We start from the raw sequence: 17,748 nt of genomic DNA on the forward strand, positions 1-17,748 counted from the left end.
CCTTCAAGAGTCGGAAAGCTTGGGGTGATTTAGGTTCTTACGACTTGAAATGTGCCAGGGCAGACAAGCAGTCTGTTAAGCAAAACCAAGATGCACCCAATTAAATACTTTGTTTGCACAGATGCAAAGGCATGGAAATTTATGTGGCAACGTCTGAATTCCAAAGTTTGTTTTGTTTTTAATTACACGCCTAACCAAATGCATAAAATCCCACAAAATGAATGTAGCGAAAATGTCATCTTTTGTATTTTTACACTGAAATATGGAGCCCATAAAAGTGAGGCTGTCATGAATTTTCACATTTGGGGATAAAGTGACTTATAACCAGGAAAAAAAAAAGTCTCCACACAGCCACATCTAACAGTGATCAACAGTTTTTATTCAGGCAATGAAACATGGAAAAAATATATTAGTAATCATTATAATAATTTCATTTGTGTGAGTATAACTTTTACAAATATTTACCTGACATATAAAAGGGAAATTACTTGTGCATATAAAATTTATGTAGATGATTTATTCCACACAACACAATCCTGACAGCAGTAGTCAATGCAGCGTTAGATTCCTCCGGACGAGGCTCCTCACACACTTCGTGGCACCCGTGGGGACACAGTGGAAGCAGATGTGCAATTCATTAACATTTACTTGTTGGCACGTTAGTACACAGGGGTATCTACTGGCAAACACACACTTGCTAAAAGCGACACTGAAAAGGTTGCTGCTACCTCTGAGATTTCAAAGAAATGCCAGGATCCTGGCTCACTGGGTGGGAAGCGCCAAGCCTGAGGCTGAGAGTGTGAAATCTGCAGACCTTCCTGCACTGGGTCGGGGGCTGGTTTTGGAGCTCGTATTTGTATATGTCCCCCTGAAAGTTATTCACAGAGCATCAGTTAACAACGTGACTGGGAGAGTCTCTGTGGAGCAGATTTCAGATGCCGCTAAAAGGCAGAGGGACAGAAAGTGGCATCTTCAAGGTTCTAAAGGGATGAATGGATACAGGGAAGGTTCAGACCACACCTCAGCACCAGGCCAGGTCTCCGCCGGCTGAGTCAGGGCGCTAGACGGACCGTCACAGGCCAGCATTGCACGCGACATCTCCATAGTACAACTATAACCAGAGTGTGTATATATACGTGTATATATATATATATATATATATATATATGTAGTAGCTGTAACCATATTATAGTTAATGAAGTCATTCCTTAGGAATCTTGCTTGTCCAAATCTAACTGCATGCTAAGAGGCACAGAAATGGGATTGCATTTGGACGAAAAAACTACGGAAAGTGCAATCTTTAGTCTCCAGAATGCTAGCTCTGGGCACTAGGGGGTAGGTCTTCGCTGGAAATTGTTGTTCATACAATCTTCCAGAGAAGATCCTTAGACAGAAGGACCATCCCTTTGCCTTTACTACATGGGAGACTCAAGGTTTGAGTGATAAGATGCTTTCTTCAAATCACTGGAATCTGGAGGCCAGTCAAACCTTTTTGGACAGAAGTCTCCTTAAAATACTTCTTTAGGAAAATCTTTGAAGAAGATGACCCTATAGACTTTTGGCTTGACATTCTGGGATTCCCAGACTGTTATTTGTTCTTTAATAAGCAAATAATAATCTGCTCTCTTTTAAATTCTTCAGAATATATACATCTTTACCCTAAAACACTTTGCTTGAATCATTTAATGCTTCAAACACCTAGTTTCTCTCTTCCCAACAAGAGGATAAAGTAAGAAACCACCCAAGTCCGAGAGCAAGCCTGCACGGTCACAAAACTACAAAGAAGAGACACCGGTCGTGGACAATTCATGAGATGGCTACCGACTGCAGCAAAAAACCAAAAGGAAAACAAAAGGGAGCTTTAGGGATTTTACTCCACTGAAAAAGGACGTGCTGAATCATTTCCAGTTAGTGCACGCAGACTCACCATTGCCTGCTCATCACAACCCCATTTTGAGCTTTAGAGCCATCCAGTCCTCTGTTACCTTTCAGTAAAATGAAAGTAACATGCTTTCATAAAGTAACATTCAGTAAAATGCTTCACTCTGGCTGCACTGAGTCAGCCCAGGGACATTTGGGGCAGTCTACTCTGCTGGACTATAATCAGTCAGTAAGAAACCAAGGCTCATACTAAAGTATCTAAGTATTTGTGTGAGAGTTGCAGAAAGTGTGGGACATGTAAAAAAAGGTAACTGGCTGGAAAGAAGATTCAACTTGAGCCATCCTCCAAAACGAAAGGTAAATCTTCCCTTGGACTCCATATCAGTTTGGAAGGCTGCCAGGTCCTCAGTTTTTCACCATCATGTGCTTCTACACTTCCTAATTTGGGCTAGGTCTGAAGATGCTAGAAGCCACGCGAGCAAACTGGGTTTCTCGGTGTTTCCAGGACGGTTTCACAGAACAGAAGGTCTGGGCAGGTCACTGGCTTCCACGAGTGTCTCCAAATAAAGTAAATTTGGGGAGGTCTGACTATAAATGACTAGCCAACCAAGTGACAAACTGCAGTCTGTCTTCCAACAGATCCTCCAATTAAAACACTTTTAGGTAGAGACTATCTATACTTTGGCAAAATGAAAAACTTAGGATATGGCTCTGGATCCAGAGCCTCAACAAGACCACTCATGTTCCCAAACCACCGTCCAGGCCAGTGGCTTCCTCTCATTTTCCCTTCATGTTTGGCACAGGGAGTATTGCTGTCTAGCTTATGAGTAATTTGGCCCGCCCATGTTTTGAAGCAAAATTCTAGGCCACATTCTTACTCTCCAGATTACTACAAGTTTCTTTCTCCCCCTTATGTTTTTAAAAAAATAAACAAACATACTTCATTCCGCCCAGTATATTCTCTTGATCTGCCAACTGTACAAGCTACATTTTTCTTCTTGTTGGAGAAAATCCATCTGTTAAATTAGAAGGAAGACCATTTCCTTGTAATGGTCATAGCTGAGAGGCCAGTGGCAAGTATTACTGAATAAGGACCCTTTCGTTTTCCTTGTGCAGCAACTTTACTCCCTAGGGTCTAGTTTGAAGGGGTCTCTTCTCACCAGCGTGCTTGGGAAAGATTGTCGTCACCTCTGTTTCCACACACAGCTACTTTCTCTTTTTATACACAAGAAGCCTAAAAGAGAGGACTGTAGGTTTATAACAGAGACCCCTATGCTAAGCCTTTCATGCGTCAAACAGAGCAATACAAAACAGGTAAACATGGATATGTCACCAAAACACAGCAGCAAAAAGGTTTAGCAACGTTTCTTCCTGCAAAACGCAAACTGAGGTTCTCTGGTCGTGGAGGACTGGAGGAGGCCACAGTCACACTGCCTGGAGACACTGCTCCTCCAGGGACACGGCCGTAGCAGGGCACAGATCATTTCTGTTGTTCTGTTGTTGGTTTTTTTTTGTACAAACTGTTAAGACGGTAGGCTTTAAAATACAGCCTAAGCACCAATTGTGAGAAATGCGTATCGGTTAAACGGGACTTCTGGCTTTAAAAGACATTACTGACCTCCCTGGAGCTAAAGACTGCACCCGTGTGAACAGTACACGGCTAAAGAAAAAGTCATCTCGAAAGAGCTAGAGCGGGTCTCCACGAGGCACAATTCATTGCTGAAGTTGGGTCATGCAGTAGTTTTACAAGGAAAGTACGAAAACTTACGTGTACTGGAGATAACGTGTATCACCGTGAAGACGCTCAGGGTGCTCAGATTAAGACAAGAGTGCTTTAAAACACCTGTGTGGATTTGGTTTCGCCTATCAAGTGGCAGGGGTTCACACGGGAAATTTCCAGTTGGGGGTTAAGGGCCCCGGCCACTCTGAATGGAGCCCAGGAACGGCCTGAGGAGTTTGGTTTTATGAGTGAGATCTGCTCCCTGCGCTCCCCTCCTCCAGTCTTCGAATGGCCTTGGTTTAAAAATATTCAAAACGCACTGATTTTTGGAGTGGCTCGCACGATTTTTCCTGCCCATCTGGTTGAAAATTCTACTATCTTTAAGTTTGCAAGTTTTTCTTTTTTTGCCTTTGGGGAAAAAAAGTCTGAAGAACAATGCATCACACTTGCAAAAATCCAACTTTTGCTTCACCTTACGACTGCTAATGGGGTTAATTAAATAAGATCATCTAAACCTTTGACAAGCAGACTTCCTTTGCGTATTCCAGATAGAGAGATAATAGAGAACAAATGTCGATCTTGGAGCAACAGATGGAAGCGGAGGAGACTGCCGGCTCTAGGACAGACGTGCCGAACCCCAGCTGTGAGGGATCCCACAGAGCAGATGCCCTGGGTCTGAGGACTAACTCCAGAGGGGCCGCCTGCATCCAGGCTGAGGAGCATCCAAATACGGGGCAACAGGACACTACGGCCAACAGTCTCCCTTGTGTGACACCTGAGTCTGAGGTTATGAGTCACGCCAGACATGGAGCCTGGGGGCTTCACCTCCCCAACCCCCCAAATTCTGAAGTTGGCATTCTGAGAAAGGACTCTGTTTCAAAATAGGGTTTTACGTTTACGGAAATATGCCCTTCTGTAGAGAAGTTCTTATTTGATTATGCTTCAGGGAACAAAAACAAAACAAAACCCAGCAGCATATACAAATATGCGTGCGTGCGTGCATGCGTGCGTGAGAGAGAGCGCGTACGTATAAATGGGTACGCAACTGGAAGTAACAATAGGCCAAATTATCTCCTCAAATAAAACCACTAATATTGAAAATTAAATGTAAAAGATGAAATAAATTTTTTTAAAAAATCAGACAGGTGGTGGACAGGATATGGTCCCAAATAGTAGCCATAAAATCATACACTGAACGCACTTGGGGAAAGTGAAGATGACTTTAAAACAAACCAAAGAGAGAGAAGCCCGCCCAGACTGGGCAGCCCGTCTCACTGAGCCCGATGGGTCGGTCGGGCCACTCCTTCAGCGGCTGCGCAGTAAATCCTCCAGCGGCGCCTCCCGGGCGGGTGCGTCGGCAGCAAAGCGGGACAGGCAGCGGTAGGTATGTGCTTTTGTAAAGTTCCGTGGTTTTTTTTTTTCTCTGCAAAGGGGCAATTATTCCTGGATAAGGCAAGATAATCGTGGTCACGAGAGAAGCAGCCAAATGCAGATCTGCTGAGCTAACAGGGGAAACTCAGTCCGTCTTTCCCAGCTTTGCAATCAGCTCGTCACAGATTTTCGTCAGTTCTTCAATTTCTTGGTTCTGAAAGATAAATAATGTGATGATGCAGTCTGTGTCCCGAGGTAACGGATCACAGAGAAACAGTCCCCAGACTGGCTATACTCCTCCCTCGGCATCCCAACTCAGTGGTTCTTAACTTTTCTGCATCAGAAACCCTTTAAAGAAAGGAAAGCGCTATACCTTCTGCCCCGAGAAATGGTCTTGTGTTCACAAAGTTAGGCTTATATTGAGTAGTTGGTGAGGGTAATTACTGGCCCTCTGAAGTCCGTCCTCGAAGTTTGTTTGTCAAACTTCCTTGCTATCATAGGAATTACTTGGGGGTATTTGTAAAAAAAAAAAAAAAGAAAGAAAAAAAAAGAGTATCTGGGCCTCACTTGATCCATGAGCATCTCCAGGGACCTGGGATTCCAGAGTCTAAGTATCCCAGGGGCCACTGTCTTAGGGGTTATCAGACGCCATGATAAAAACCCCTGCCCTGGCTGAATGGATGCCGCAGGCCTGACAACATGATTGGAGACACAGTAAGAAAAACACCAGAGGCACAGAAAATGAAGTCTGCGTCACTAATTAGCAAGAGAATGGGTATCGTTATCACCACTGATTTTTACTTCTGGAGTTTCTTGACCACATCTGGGCAGGGCCAGTCTTGGTGTGGGGCGCATCCTGTGCACCATAGGGTGTTTAGCAGCATCTCTGGCCTCTACCCACAGATGCCTGTAACATCTCCCAGTCGTGACAACCAAATATACCCCCAGACGTTGCCATATGTCCCCCTGGAGGGGAAAATTGCGATGAATGGGGAAGATGGCTTCACATATTATATTACAGAAAAAAACAAAACGGAAAGAGAAAAAAGGTAGCTTCGGAGCCTAAACTAAGCTTTTGGTCCTCTGAGCTTCAGTTAATGCAACCTCCTCTCTGTATCCTGCCTGTGACCAGGTCCCACTAATACACCTGGGAGTATCTGTTGCCACCTGAGTCACTTCCCAAAGGAGCTGGATTGAAGCATCTGCGCAGAGATAAGTCCCTTTCATCCAGACGACATGGGAGCTTGTGCAGAGATAAGCCCCTTTCATCCAGACGACATGGGAGCTGCAGCCGAGGAGGAAAACCAAAGGTCTCGGTGGGTCCCCTCTTACCTTCTGCTGAAGGGCCCTTTCCAGGGACTCCACCTTCATCTGCTCTTTCCGGAGCCCCGCGTGGAGAGCGGCGCTCTCAGCCTTTGCTTTTGTTCGAACCTGAGCAATCTCCTCATTGGCTCTGTTTATGGAACGAAGTGGACAAAAAGCACATGGTTTGTCATCAGTCGCAGCTCACGATCAGGATGCTAACCGCTGACACCTGTGACACAGAACTAGGAGAACTGACTCCACCATAGAGGAAAAAGAGGAATTGGTGAGCTATATAATTCAATTTTAATTTATAAAAATTCAATTTACACACAACTGCTAAGGGGATTTCCATGATGCAAACCAATGGCAGAATCAACCTTAAAGGCACACGGGACCCTTCAACATTCACATGCCACCAGAAGACAGAATCACGGGACAGTTTCTACAACAATCTTAGATTTTTTTTAACCCAGTACAATAGCAGGTAGGATCTCTGTGGATTAACACAGCCAATGAGTCAGGATACTAACCACTGGCATCTATGAAACACAGACCTACAAGCAACTTTATTAATTAAAAATCTCCATTAAAAAAGGAGATTCTCACATTTAAAAAATGGTAGTTACGTGACATGATGGAGCATTAGCTAACTCTATGGTGATACGTATGTAAATGTATCAAATCAATGTTGTACACCTTAAACTTACACAATGTCTGATGTCAATTATAGCTCAATACAGCTGGGGTGGGGGGAAAAGAAGGGGGAAAAGGATGTCTGGAAGGATAAAAGAACGATTTCCTGGGGTGAGGAAAGAGGTGGGAACCCACTGGGAGGGGGAGGGGGTGGGAGGGAGAGACTGTATCTTTTTCTTTTTTTTTTTTTTTTTTTTTTTGCTGTACGCGGGCCTCTCACTGCTGTGGCCTCTCCCGTTGCGGAGCACAGGCTCCGGACACACAGGCTCCGCGGCCATGGCTCGCGGGCCCAGCCGCTGCGCGGCATGTGGGATCTTCCGGGATAGGGGCACGAACCCGTGTCCCCTGCATCGGCAGGCGGACTCTCAACCACTGCGCCACCAGGGAAGCCCTTTCTTCTTTTTAATGTCTGAACCTTGTGAAGAGTCCACCTACTCAAAAAACTAAATAAGACACACAGGTACACACAAGTGCAACCTGGAGTTGCAAAATAGTGATTTTTTTTTTCTTGTCTGTCAATCTTCCCACAACATCACGAAAAGTGAAATTCTTATGCACAAGCTCTTACTTGTCCAGTTTTTCCTCCGCGTGGATTTTCAGGGCCTGATACCGCTGCTCTTCTTGTTTAACTCTGGCTAAGTAATCCTGAGCACATTTTTTCAAGGCTTCTTCATTCTGTTCCCAAGTGACAATTTAAAATGAAAGAAACAAGTCATTTTGTTTTCCTTCTACTAGTAACATACCACATATCAGGGTTTTCATTTAAAAAAAAAGTGAAAAAACCTAATACATTCAGATGCCTCCAAATAAGACTCCATGGTAGTTTGGAACAGGCACAAATAATTCTCACTGAAGAAACTGTAGATAACTTCTTCATGTATTAACTTTCAAATCATACAGTAAGTTACACTGACACACCTGCTTTAGGAAGGGCAGATATTCAAAACTGAAGGCCAATCTGATCCCCATTTTAGACAAACCAGACAGTCATTTTTATGGTTAATATGAAAAAAAAAAAGTGTTCACTGCTATAAATGTGTCTTAGTGATGGTGTACAACCAAATCAAATCAATAGGCCCACTTACACTAAATTTGAAACTTTACACTTACTTTCTTCCAGAATATGCAGCCTGTATTTTTCAGTGCTATGGCTTGACTCCCTTTTACTTTTACTAACATTAAATTGGTGAATAATCAAAAAGAACATTTCTAGAATTCTCCTAAGTCTGAGGGTCCCACGGATCTTATGCTCCATGCCACACTCTGGTCGTGTCCAAGGCTTCCTGACCGACCCAGGAGAGGAATGACCAAGACACGCCACCCAGGGGCCCCGATTCCCTGTTTCTAGGCCACCTGCACCTCTGGCACGTGCGTTTGAAGACCCATTACCAAGAAGACACACCACCAGGGGGGCTGAAGGCAAAGGACGGGCTACCTTCTTAAATCCTTCCAGGACGCCTTTCAGGTTCTCGTATCTCCTGAACAGGTCGGAGAGGGACCTTTCCACTGAGTTTAGGTCGGCCAGGGCCTGCTCCTTCTCCATGGTCAGCTGCTGGAAGCTCTTCTGAGAGGTCATACTCGTCCTCTGTTCATCTTCTGTGAGTCATGATCAGAAGCAACGCACGTTCTCTCAACACACAGCGCACAGCCGCCCTCCCGAGCCACCAGGCAGTACGCTGGGTAGGGGAACCCAGCAGGCAAGGTAACAAAAGGTTCCACCCTCAAGGACTGACTTTCTGGCGGGGGAGACATGGTGACAGGTCGGGGCGGGGGAAACACAGCCGGGAAAGAGGGGTGAGCAGTCTCTGCCAGAGGAGACATGGGAGTGGAGACCCAGAGGAGCTGAGGGCGGGAGCCGTGCGTCTACCCAGGCGTCAGGTGATGCGGACGGCAGAAAATATCATCTTGCTGCCTAAGTTAATGCAGAAAGACCTGACTGACTTAGGGAGTCGGTCCTTACAACAGAGGCTACAAGAGGTTCTAAATGCAATGCAGGAGGGTGAAGCGCTGTCCTTTTCTAAGGGCACCGATGGGTCTGGCGCAGGGAAAGCACCACCTGCAGCGGAGTGAGCCCGCTGCACAGAGCAGAGACGTCCCCCCGGGGGGTACGAAGGACCAGGTGAGGCCGCCCACCCTGGCGCTGGAACTCGAGTGTCTGCCGTCCTCTAAAAGGAACCTAACGACAGGGATCCCCATTATCTGCAGATTCCCTGCTCGCTATTTCTTTGTGTAGCCCCCAAAGCAGTAGGTGTGGTGCGCCCCTGGCCGTTCAGGGACACGCGTGGAATGGCAGAGAACTGGAGTCACCTGCCGGCCACGTTCTCGGCTGAAGGTGGACAAGGAAATGCTCTGCCTTGTTCCATACTGCAAACAAGTGTCCTTTTCAGTCTACTTAGGGCCACGTTTTTGGCATTTTCGTGCTTCCTGTTGGGGATTTTGAAATGGGCCCCAAGCCTAGGCTGCGGGGCTGTCTCGTGTCCTAAGAGCCACAGGGCTGGAGGTGTCTTAGGGGGAAAACACGTGTGAGATGAGCTCTGTCCTGGCATGAACTGCAGCACTGGCCGTGAGCTCAATGTTAATGAGTCAACAGTATACCTTAAATAAGGTGTCTTTAGACAGAAGCACCCATAAGGCAAGCTTTCCTGAGGATCAATGATTCAGTATCGGCTAATTCAGTGTTTGGGCAACTTCATCAACTACTGCAAAGAGTAAGAATCGCTTGTATCTCCGGGATGGACAAACTGAGGTTTATATTCTGATTTGAAGATCACCTTTGGATCCCATGGCTCATACCCTAGAAAAAAACTTCCTTACCGATCATTTGGGCAATGGTCTTCTCATACTCAGCCACAATTTTCCTTAAACAAACAAACAAAAACTCTTATCAGAAGAGAATTTTATTAACAATGGAAGCTGGAGAAACCCTGCCCCGAACAATTAAACACATTAACATGTACTGACAAACTTACATCACCCAGGTACCTGCTTTGGGGCTCCTCCTTTTTTTACGCTTAGCCTAAGATTTGTTAATGTTCAGAAAGGCTTTTCTTGAGATTTTGTTTAACAAGTTTTTGTTCTATTTATAGAAACAACTGCCTTCACCTTTTCTTTGCACTTGTGTGAATGACCCCAAGGCAATATGTGAATTCTGCTTAGAGAAGTGAATCTTTTACAAAATAAGTTAATGACATTCTTGGGGCTCTTTCCTAAGAGACCTGACCTGAGTTCAGGCTTCCCCTGGCCCCGAACCACTCTTACAGGTAGTGGGTCCCCTCTGATTCAGATCCAGGTTTTATTTGATTGTTCTAATTCCAGAAGTATTTTAGTTATTCAAAGAGGTTTAAAGATCACCCTGTCGCGTTAACCTTTCTTTTAGGGAAGTGCAGTGTTTTCCTGATCCTGCCCAGTGACGGGGGACCCTCCCTGTGACCTCATCCCCCATCGTGAGAAGTGACCACTCCCCCGCCCCTCACTGGTGGCGCCCATCACGCTGACCCTGCGTCCAAGTTCTTACGATGGCTGCTGTAAGCTCCCCAAGGTCAGGGGCCGTGCCTTCCTCCCCACCAGGCCAGCACAGGGACTTACACCCAGTACATGCTCAAAACACCAAATAATACAAGAGCCACAAATTAGAGTGGACATACTTAAAATGTTTCTTAATCATTCAAGGGCCGACTGCACAGTTTATAAATTATTTATGCCCCCCGCTCTTTGATGCCATCTTTAGCTATTTCACAGCTCCTAACTCTAGGGAGTGAGCAGCAAAAATAAAAAGATTTCAATGTAAAGTCAGTTTTGTTTCCTGTTAACATGCTTTTTAGAATCTATTTCGTGGTTGTGAAATCTGAAGCTACCATGTATAATTCGTTTTAGAAATTATAGTGTTTCCATAATTGAGTATGTCAGTAAATCTCTGTATTTCTGTTATTATATCAAATATCAAATGGATGTTTTGGCACAAATTTGTCTTTTCAAAAGACAAGAATCATGTGGGTTCTGCTTATTTGCAATGTTCTGCACAACCCAAAATGAGCTACAGCATTTGAATACAATAACTGGTCGGCAATCCTCAGGAAATGACACCATCAGTCACAAAGTAAGGTGCAAACAGCAAAGCCCTCGAGTTCTCAACAGCTGGTTCTGTGTAAGCAAATACCGTCATCACTTCCTTTGTATGAAATCTAAAAATGCAGAAAGGTACCCACCCCTCCCCCAAACCTCCAGTCTAACCTCATCTCCAAGACTTCTTGTCGGGTTTCTTCGTATTTTTTCTTCCATTCATTTGCTTCCATCTCTTTAGTGATTATCTAGATTATAATGGAGATAAAGCTTGGTTTTAACTACTCAATCTCTTGAATTTAAGACTAGAGCCTGAAAACAACCCACAACCAGGTCCGTCTGAAGGCAGTCAATCTACACTAGGAATAAAAAACCCCTCAACATCTGTGTATAATGCTCACAAACACTGGGGAAATGCTCTCAGCTGCAGAGGATGCTGGAACGTGGTCACCAGGACGAAGGGGACCAGAACCTCTCCCAGGAAAGCTGCAAGTGGTTATTACCATCTCTGTAAACTCCAGCTCGGTCTGGGGTCTGGCTATCAGCCCAGAACCCTGCTGGGTCAGGACGCCAACAGCTGAGCCATTTGTCTGGCAGAGACTCATCTTAACCAAAGGAGACGCCAGAGCACCAATTTAATTAGGCTGAGAAACGCAACTGCCACAAAATCAGAGGGGTGGAAATTGGCCTGACCAGACAGTCTCATTCTGCAGAGATCTCGGACTGAGTCAGAATAGGGCCCCGAAGTTCCTCCAGGCAGAGGCATCCATCTCACTGTTGGCAAGATCTTGCTCGCCAGACCAGAACCCACATTGCTGCGTTTGGGAGGCTCGTGCTAACTGGAAAGAAACACTCTAAATTCATGGTCTCAAATGCCATTTGCCCTGCACGGAGCTCAGCTGGGCACCTATCGTTCTCCTGTGATTATACTTCTCTGTGCTTCTTTCTAGTTGGTACATCTTTATTTTGGTGCCATCAATCAGGATCTCAAGAACCAGAAGCCAACCTGTCTGCTTCAGGGGATCAGGCACATCTTCGATGCATCTGGTGGTCCTCTTATAGTTGTAACTCTCAGGAGAAAGAAGTCATTTTTCTCCTTTACAAGATTTTGTAGGGGCCTCCTTACCACATCGCCTACGTTTTGACAACAGGACTAGCTGACACCCCTGATTACCAACTTATTGCTATGTTTTAACAGTTCGAAAGACCTAGGTCAGAGGTACTTAACCACTCTCATTATATTATAAAAATTAAGTCGCTACACTGAGGGAATTACCTTCTTAAAAAAAAGGTGGAATCATCAAGAAACACACAAACCAAACATAAAATATAGCAGAGAAACACAACAGAGGAGGGAGGTAACTGACTAATGGTACCTAACAGTGTCTTTCATATTGTCCAGGAAAGGTCTAGCAGAGATCTATTTTGAACAGATGTTCAATAAACACGATACAGGGATTCGAGAGTTGAGTTCTTTAATTAAAGAATGGATGAGGGATTATAGGCATTAAGATGTGAGAGCAAGTCTGCTGGGGACTTTTGGGAAAGTCCTAAAAAAGAGGACTTTGCTCCTAAAGAGAGGTGAATGGCGAGAATTAGACGTTTTCTAATGCTAGGCATTGATGTCTGCAGTGTGAAGCACAGAGCTGCAGCAGCCATCTTAGGACCATGAGGGGAGCTGACCTATGACACTGAAGGGGACAGGCCAGTACACTGAAGATGAAATGGCAAGAATTTAAGTCCCTGATGACCCAATTTGGCTGTGGGACACTATACAGATGTGAAAAAGAAATAGGCATGCGGGCTTCCCTGGTGGCGCATTGGTTAAGAATCTGCCTGCCAATGCAGGGGACACAGGTTCGAACCCTGGTCCGGGAAGATCCCACATGCCGCGGAGCAACTAAGCCCGTGCGCCACAACTACTGAGCCTGTGTGCTGCAACTACGGAAGCCCGCGTGCCTAAAGCCTGTACTCTGCAACAAGAGAAGCCACCGCAGTGAGAAGCCCACGCACCGCAATGAAGAGTAGCCCCGGCTCGCCGCAACTAGAGAAAGCCCGCACACAGCAACGAAGACCCAATGCAGCCAAAAAATAAATCGATAAAATAAATAAATTAAAAAATAATAATAAATAAATAAATTTATAAAAAGAAAAAGAAGTAGGCGTGCATTAAATACTAATATGGAATGATCACCATGACGTATTTTTAAGTGAGAAAAGCAAGGTACAGGATGGTATATGTAGTATTCTACCATTTGTCTAAAAGAGGGAAGAAAAGACACATATATTTCTAATTGCTTGTTTCTGAATAAAATAACTCTGAAAGAAAAAAAAACAAGAAAAAAAAGAATGGATGAAGGTAGGAAACAATGTTGCATTCCTGCAAGTCTAGAATTTAAGAAACTTTTAGGCACTAGCATATATCCTCTGTGAAACGAAGGTGCTGATTTAGTTACATACGTGGGTAAAGTTGGCAAAATGCGATATGTAAAACTTCAGGGCTAAAAGATAAAGAAGTGTACAAAAGTTCTCAAGGATATTTCCAAGCGTCAGCTTTGCCCTCTGGATACCAGGAGGCCAGGAATCCAGCTCCAACGAGGTGTTTTACAGGGAGCCCTTTATACGAGCTACAAGTGGAGGAAACAGGGACTTCCAGCTGGGGAGAAAGAACTCAAGCCAGCAGAGATGGAAGATACCCACTGGCACACGGGCTTTACAAAGAAACGGAGCCAGAAGCGGACGCAGCGAGGAAGCCTTTACCTCTTCTCGTATCAGGGTGAGCACGGCGGTCTTGTCGGATTCACTGAGGCAGATGCCGTCTAGCGGGCTCTCCCCTCCACAGGCCACGGACACAGGGCCCTTCTCCCCCAGGGACTCCAGCAGTGCCTGTTGGGGGAGAGGGCACAGGTAAGGCGTCTGCTCTTCAGCTTCTTAACCCCAAATATCCTCCGATAACTTCCTCCTGAAGAAACTGATCACTCTCTTTAAAAAACACGTTTGAAGGGGAAAAAACAGCAGGGGAGGCTTAAAAAGAAAACACCTAGTTACAGTACGATCTGAAGGAAAACCTGTTCTAATGAATATCAGGGAGGTCTTGGCTTCTGTTTTAACGGACGGCCTACGGCCTAGAGAAGTTTTCTTCTCATCCAAAAAGGAGACAGTGTAATTATCATAGAGGTCAGTCACCAGAGAGTCATGTGCGTAAAAGAGAAAACCATCTGTGGTTAATGTCTCGTGAACCTGGGGATCTCTGGGGAGGATGTGTTCCATGTAAATAAATTCCAAAAAAAGTGTCAACCTTTTTACATATAGATGCTTTGTGTGTACTATTATTTGGCCACTTTGGATGGAAATGTTTCTAAAATGACTTTCAGGCCTAAGCAGGTAGAAATGGCAAATATATGTGAACTCTGACCCCACCCCGGGATGACTCAGGATCACAGGGAATTTCAGTGGCCCTGAGGGCTGGCATGCGGAGAACCAGTGATGTTGTCACGTGCACACATGCCAGGGTCTGGACTGCATTTCCATGTCCTGGGTCTTCCCGACATTGAGTTTTCAGTTCCCTTCCGTCAACATGTCACCTTCTGAGGTACCAGCTTGATTTTTGCCATAAACCTGGGTTCCCGAGAGCCACATTCAGTTGGGATTTTGTTTTTCACAAGAACGTGGGCTTTGTACCATTTTTTTTTCCTAAAAAGCATTTTTGGGGGTTATTTCCTCCCACCTATGTTAACTTTTTGTATAAATGGGGAAAAAGCTGATCTAATAACACCCAAAATGCCCGCCAAGGTGACCTGGGAATCTTTTTTTTTTTTCTTCCCGGTACTCGGGCCTCTCACTGTTGTGGCCTCTCCCGTTGTGGAGCACAGGCTCCGGGCGCGCAGGCCCAGCAGCCATGGCTCACAGGCCCAGCCGCTCCGTGGCATGTGGGATCTTCCCGGACTGGGGCACGAACCCACGTCCCCTGCATCGGCAGGCGGACTCCCAACCACTGCGCCACCAGGGAAGCCCTGGGAATCCCACTACTGGGCATATACCCTGAGAAAACCATAATTCCAAAAGAGACATGTACCAAAATGTTCATTGCAGCTCTATTCACAATAGCCCGGAGCTGGAAACAACCTAAGTGTCCATCATCGGATGAATGGATAAAGAAGATGTGGCACATATATACAATGGAATATTACTCAGCCGTAAAAAGAAACGAAACTGAGCTATTTGTAATGAGGTGGATAGACCTAGAGTCTGTCATACAGAGTGAAGTAAGTCAAAAAGAGAAAGACAAATACCGTATGCTAACACATATATACGGAATTTAAAAAAAAAAAAAAAAGTCATGAAGGACCTAGGGGCAAAACGGGAATAAAGACACAGACCTACTTGAGAATGGACTTGAGGATATGGGGAGGGGGAAGGGTAAGCTGTGACAAAGCGAAAGAGAGGCATGGACATATATACACTACCAAACGTAAGGTAGATAGATAGTGGGAAGCAGCCACAGAGCACAGGGAGATCAGCTCGGTGCTCTGTGACCACCTGGAGGGGTGGGATGGGGAGGGTGGGAGGGAGGGAGATGCATGAGGGAAGGGATGTGGGAACAGATGTATATGTATGACTTATTCACTTTGTTATAAAGCAGAAACTAATTTAAAAAATTAAAAAAAAATTATTGGAGTTAGGGTTAGGATTAGGGAATAATCTTAATAATCTTCAATGTGAGCATAACTGATCAATTAGTTATGACTGTAATCAATCGGGCTCTTGTTTGAATCGAGCTTGAACAGGAAGTCCAAGGTGAACGTAGACCAGTGGTTTTTAAACTTTTCAGGGTCATTATGGACTCACCCTCTCTCTAGAAAATGCTCAAGAACACACACATAATTTTTACCTAGATCTTCATTGCCCTCAGCCAAGGGTCCAATAGACAAACCCCTGGCTGAGGCCACAGAAAAGGGAAAATGCAAAAGCCACAAGCTGGGAGTGCCCGTTCCAGCACCATCTGGGGGAGGCCAGCCCACCATGCTGACAGAAGCCCGAGGTCCCCCAGAAACACCTTCTATCCTGCGAGAGCTCCATCACCAGAGCCAGAAGCTACCAGGGGCCAGCAGCCCTGAAATGGCCCCCAATGACCCCACCCCCTGCACGAGTCCTTTTGTGTAGCCTCCTCCCCTTGAGTTAGGCTGGACCCAGTGACCCTCGTCTAAAGCACAGAAAGTGGTAAAGTCATGCGGTATCACTTGTTGACAAAGAGGCTCCGGCTGTGAGAAGCTCTGTGGAGAGGCCACGTGGCAAGGAACGGCCGTCTCTGCCAACGGCCAAGTGAGAGAGCTTGGAAGCAGATCCACCCAAATTGAGCCTGGAGGTGACCCCTGCCCTGGTCAGTACCCTGAGCACAGCTGGGGAGAGACCCCGAGTCAGAGGCACTCAGTGAAGCTGCCCCAGGACTCCTGACCCAGAAATGATGAGACCGTGATCGTCTGCTGTCGGTCACTAACACACTGGACATCTGACTCATCCCCCCACCTCCCATGCCACGATGCTCATCAAGACTCCTCCCCACCATCCTGCTTCCCGTGTAACCTGCCTACTAGGTCCAGCCCACACATTTCGTTCATCTCGTTACATTTCCGATTCTAAATTATTACTTTTTTGTGTGTGTGTGTGGTACGCAGGCCTCTCACTGCCGTGGCCTCTCCCGTTGCGGAGCACAGGCTCCGGACGCGCAGGCTCAGCGGCCATGGCTCACGGGCCCAGCCGCTCCGCGGCATGTGGGATCTTCCCGGACCGGGGCACGAACCCGTGTCCCCGGCATCAGCAGGCAGATTCTCAACCACTGCGCCACCAGGGAAGCCCCTGAATTATTACATTTTAAATCAGTCTTTTGTTTTTATTATTCTAAATCAGAATCCCTAAGACACGTCAACTCTGGGAAACTGGTCCCCTGTGCCTTCTGTGACCCTCACGTTAGCAAGAGTTTGGGAAATAAGCCAAGTTTTCTTAGAAAGGGGAATATTGTCTATTCTGGAGGTCTGCATCTCATTCATCCTCGAGGGGATAAATGAATTCAGTCCGCCCACTTGTTTAACGACTTCCCTCTAACAAATGAGGTGTCTGGAAGGGGCAGTGTTCCGAGCTGGAAGATCAGGCCTTAGATGGGGACAAATACACCTGGACGAGTGGCTCTGCAGCCGGCAGCTCTCCCCGCCACTCCCTCTGCCTGGCCGTACGCCACAAGCCCCAAGGCTCAAAAATGCAACAGCTCTTACGAGGAATTTATAGCCGTGGCCTATTTTAGCTGCCTTTTCCAGTCCTCTAGGATTTATTTAGCTTTTTACATTCCTCAGTCCTTTATACTGTTTATCAAACAGCACAGAAAGCCTACAGAATCTACCATCACCAAAAACTGGCCTGACCATCTCTTCCTGGGCTGGGCAATCTAGTACGTGTTTAATAAAGATGCTAAACCAATCAGATCAATCACATCCTTCCAAAAGGGTCCTGCTTCATATCCCCTGGTCTTTCTCCCTGTCCCACAAAGCATTTACCCTTGAGGACCACAAAGACCTGTCTACAGACAGTGGGACCCAGGGGAGTCTTTGCTGTAAGTTCACAGTGAGTGCAGATGCCACAAAGTAATTCTCTGTGCACATCCTTGCGATGAGAGAAATCAGGATCCCTGATCTGTCAGGCTCATCCCATCTGTCCTTGAACCTGTT

General features: G+C 45.9%; 1 protein-coding gene across 9 annotated transcripts in view; it reads right to left on the reverse strand.

The window, feature by feature from the left end:
• Positions 1 to 358: 358 nt before the first annotated feature.
• Positions 359 to 17,748, reverse strand: part of TACC1 (transforming acidic coiled-coil containing protein 1) — a gene marked incomplete at its 5' end in the record, with an annotated part of 95,430 nt that continues 78,040 nt past the window's right edge. For all 9 annotated transcript variants that reach the window (XM_081220807.1, XM_081220808.1, XM_081220809.1 and 6 more), the window contains 7 exons: positions 359 to 5,186; positions 6,305 to 6,425; positions 7,539 to 7,645; positions 8,406 to 8,566; positions 9,785 to 9,828; positions 11,201 to 11,277; positions 13,790 to 13,915. In XM_081220807.1, the coding sequence (XP_081076933.1) occupies positions 5,118 to 5,186; positions 6,305 to 6,425; positions 7,539 to 7,645; positions 8,406 to 8,566; positions 9,785 to 9,828; positions 11,201 to 11,277; positions 13,790 to 13,915 (705 nt within the window). In that variant the 3' untranslated portion in view covers positions 359 to 5,117. The remainder of the gene's footprint in view (positions 5,187 to 6,304; positions 6,426 to 7,538; positions 7,646 to 8,405; positions 8,567 to 9,784; positions 9,829 to 11,200; positions 11,278 to 13,789; positions 13,916 to 17,748) is intronic.

This window comes from Mesoplodon bidens (genome assembly GCF_964165515.1).
Source record: "Mesoplodon bidens genome assembly, chromosome: 20".
Lineage (NCBI taxonomy): Eukaryota > Metazoa > Chordata > Mammalia > Artiodactyla > Ziphiidae > Mesoplodon > Mesoplodon bidens.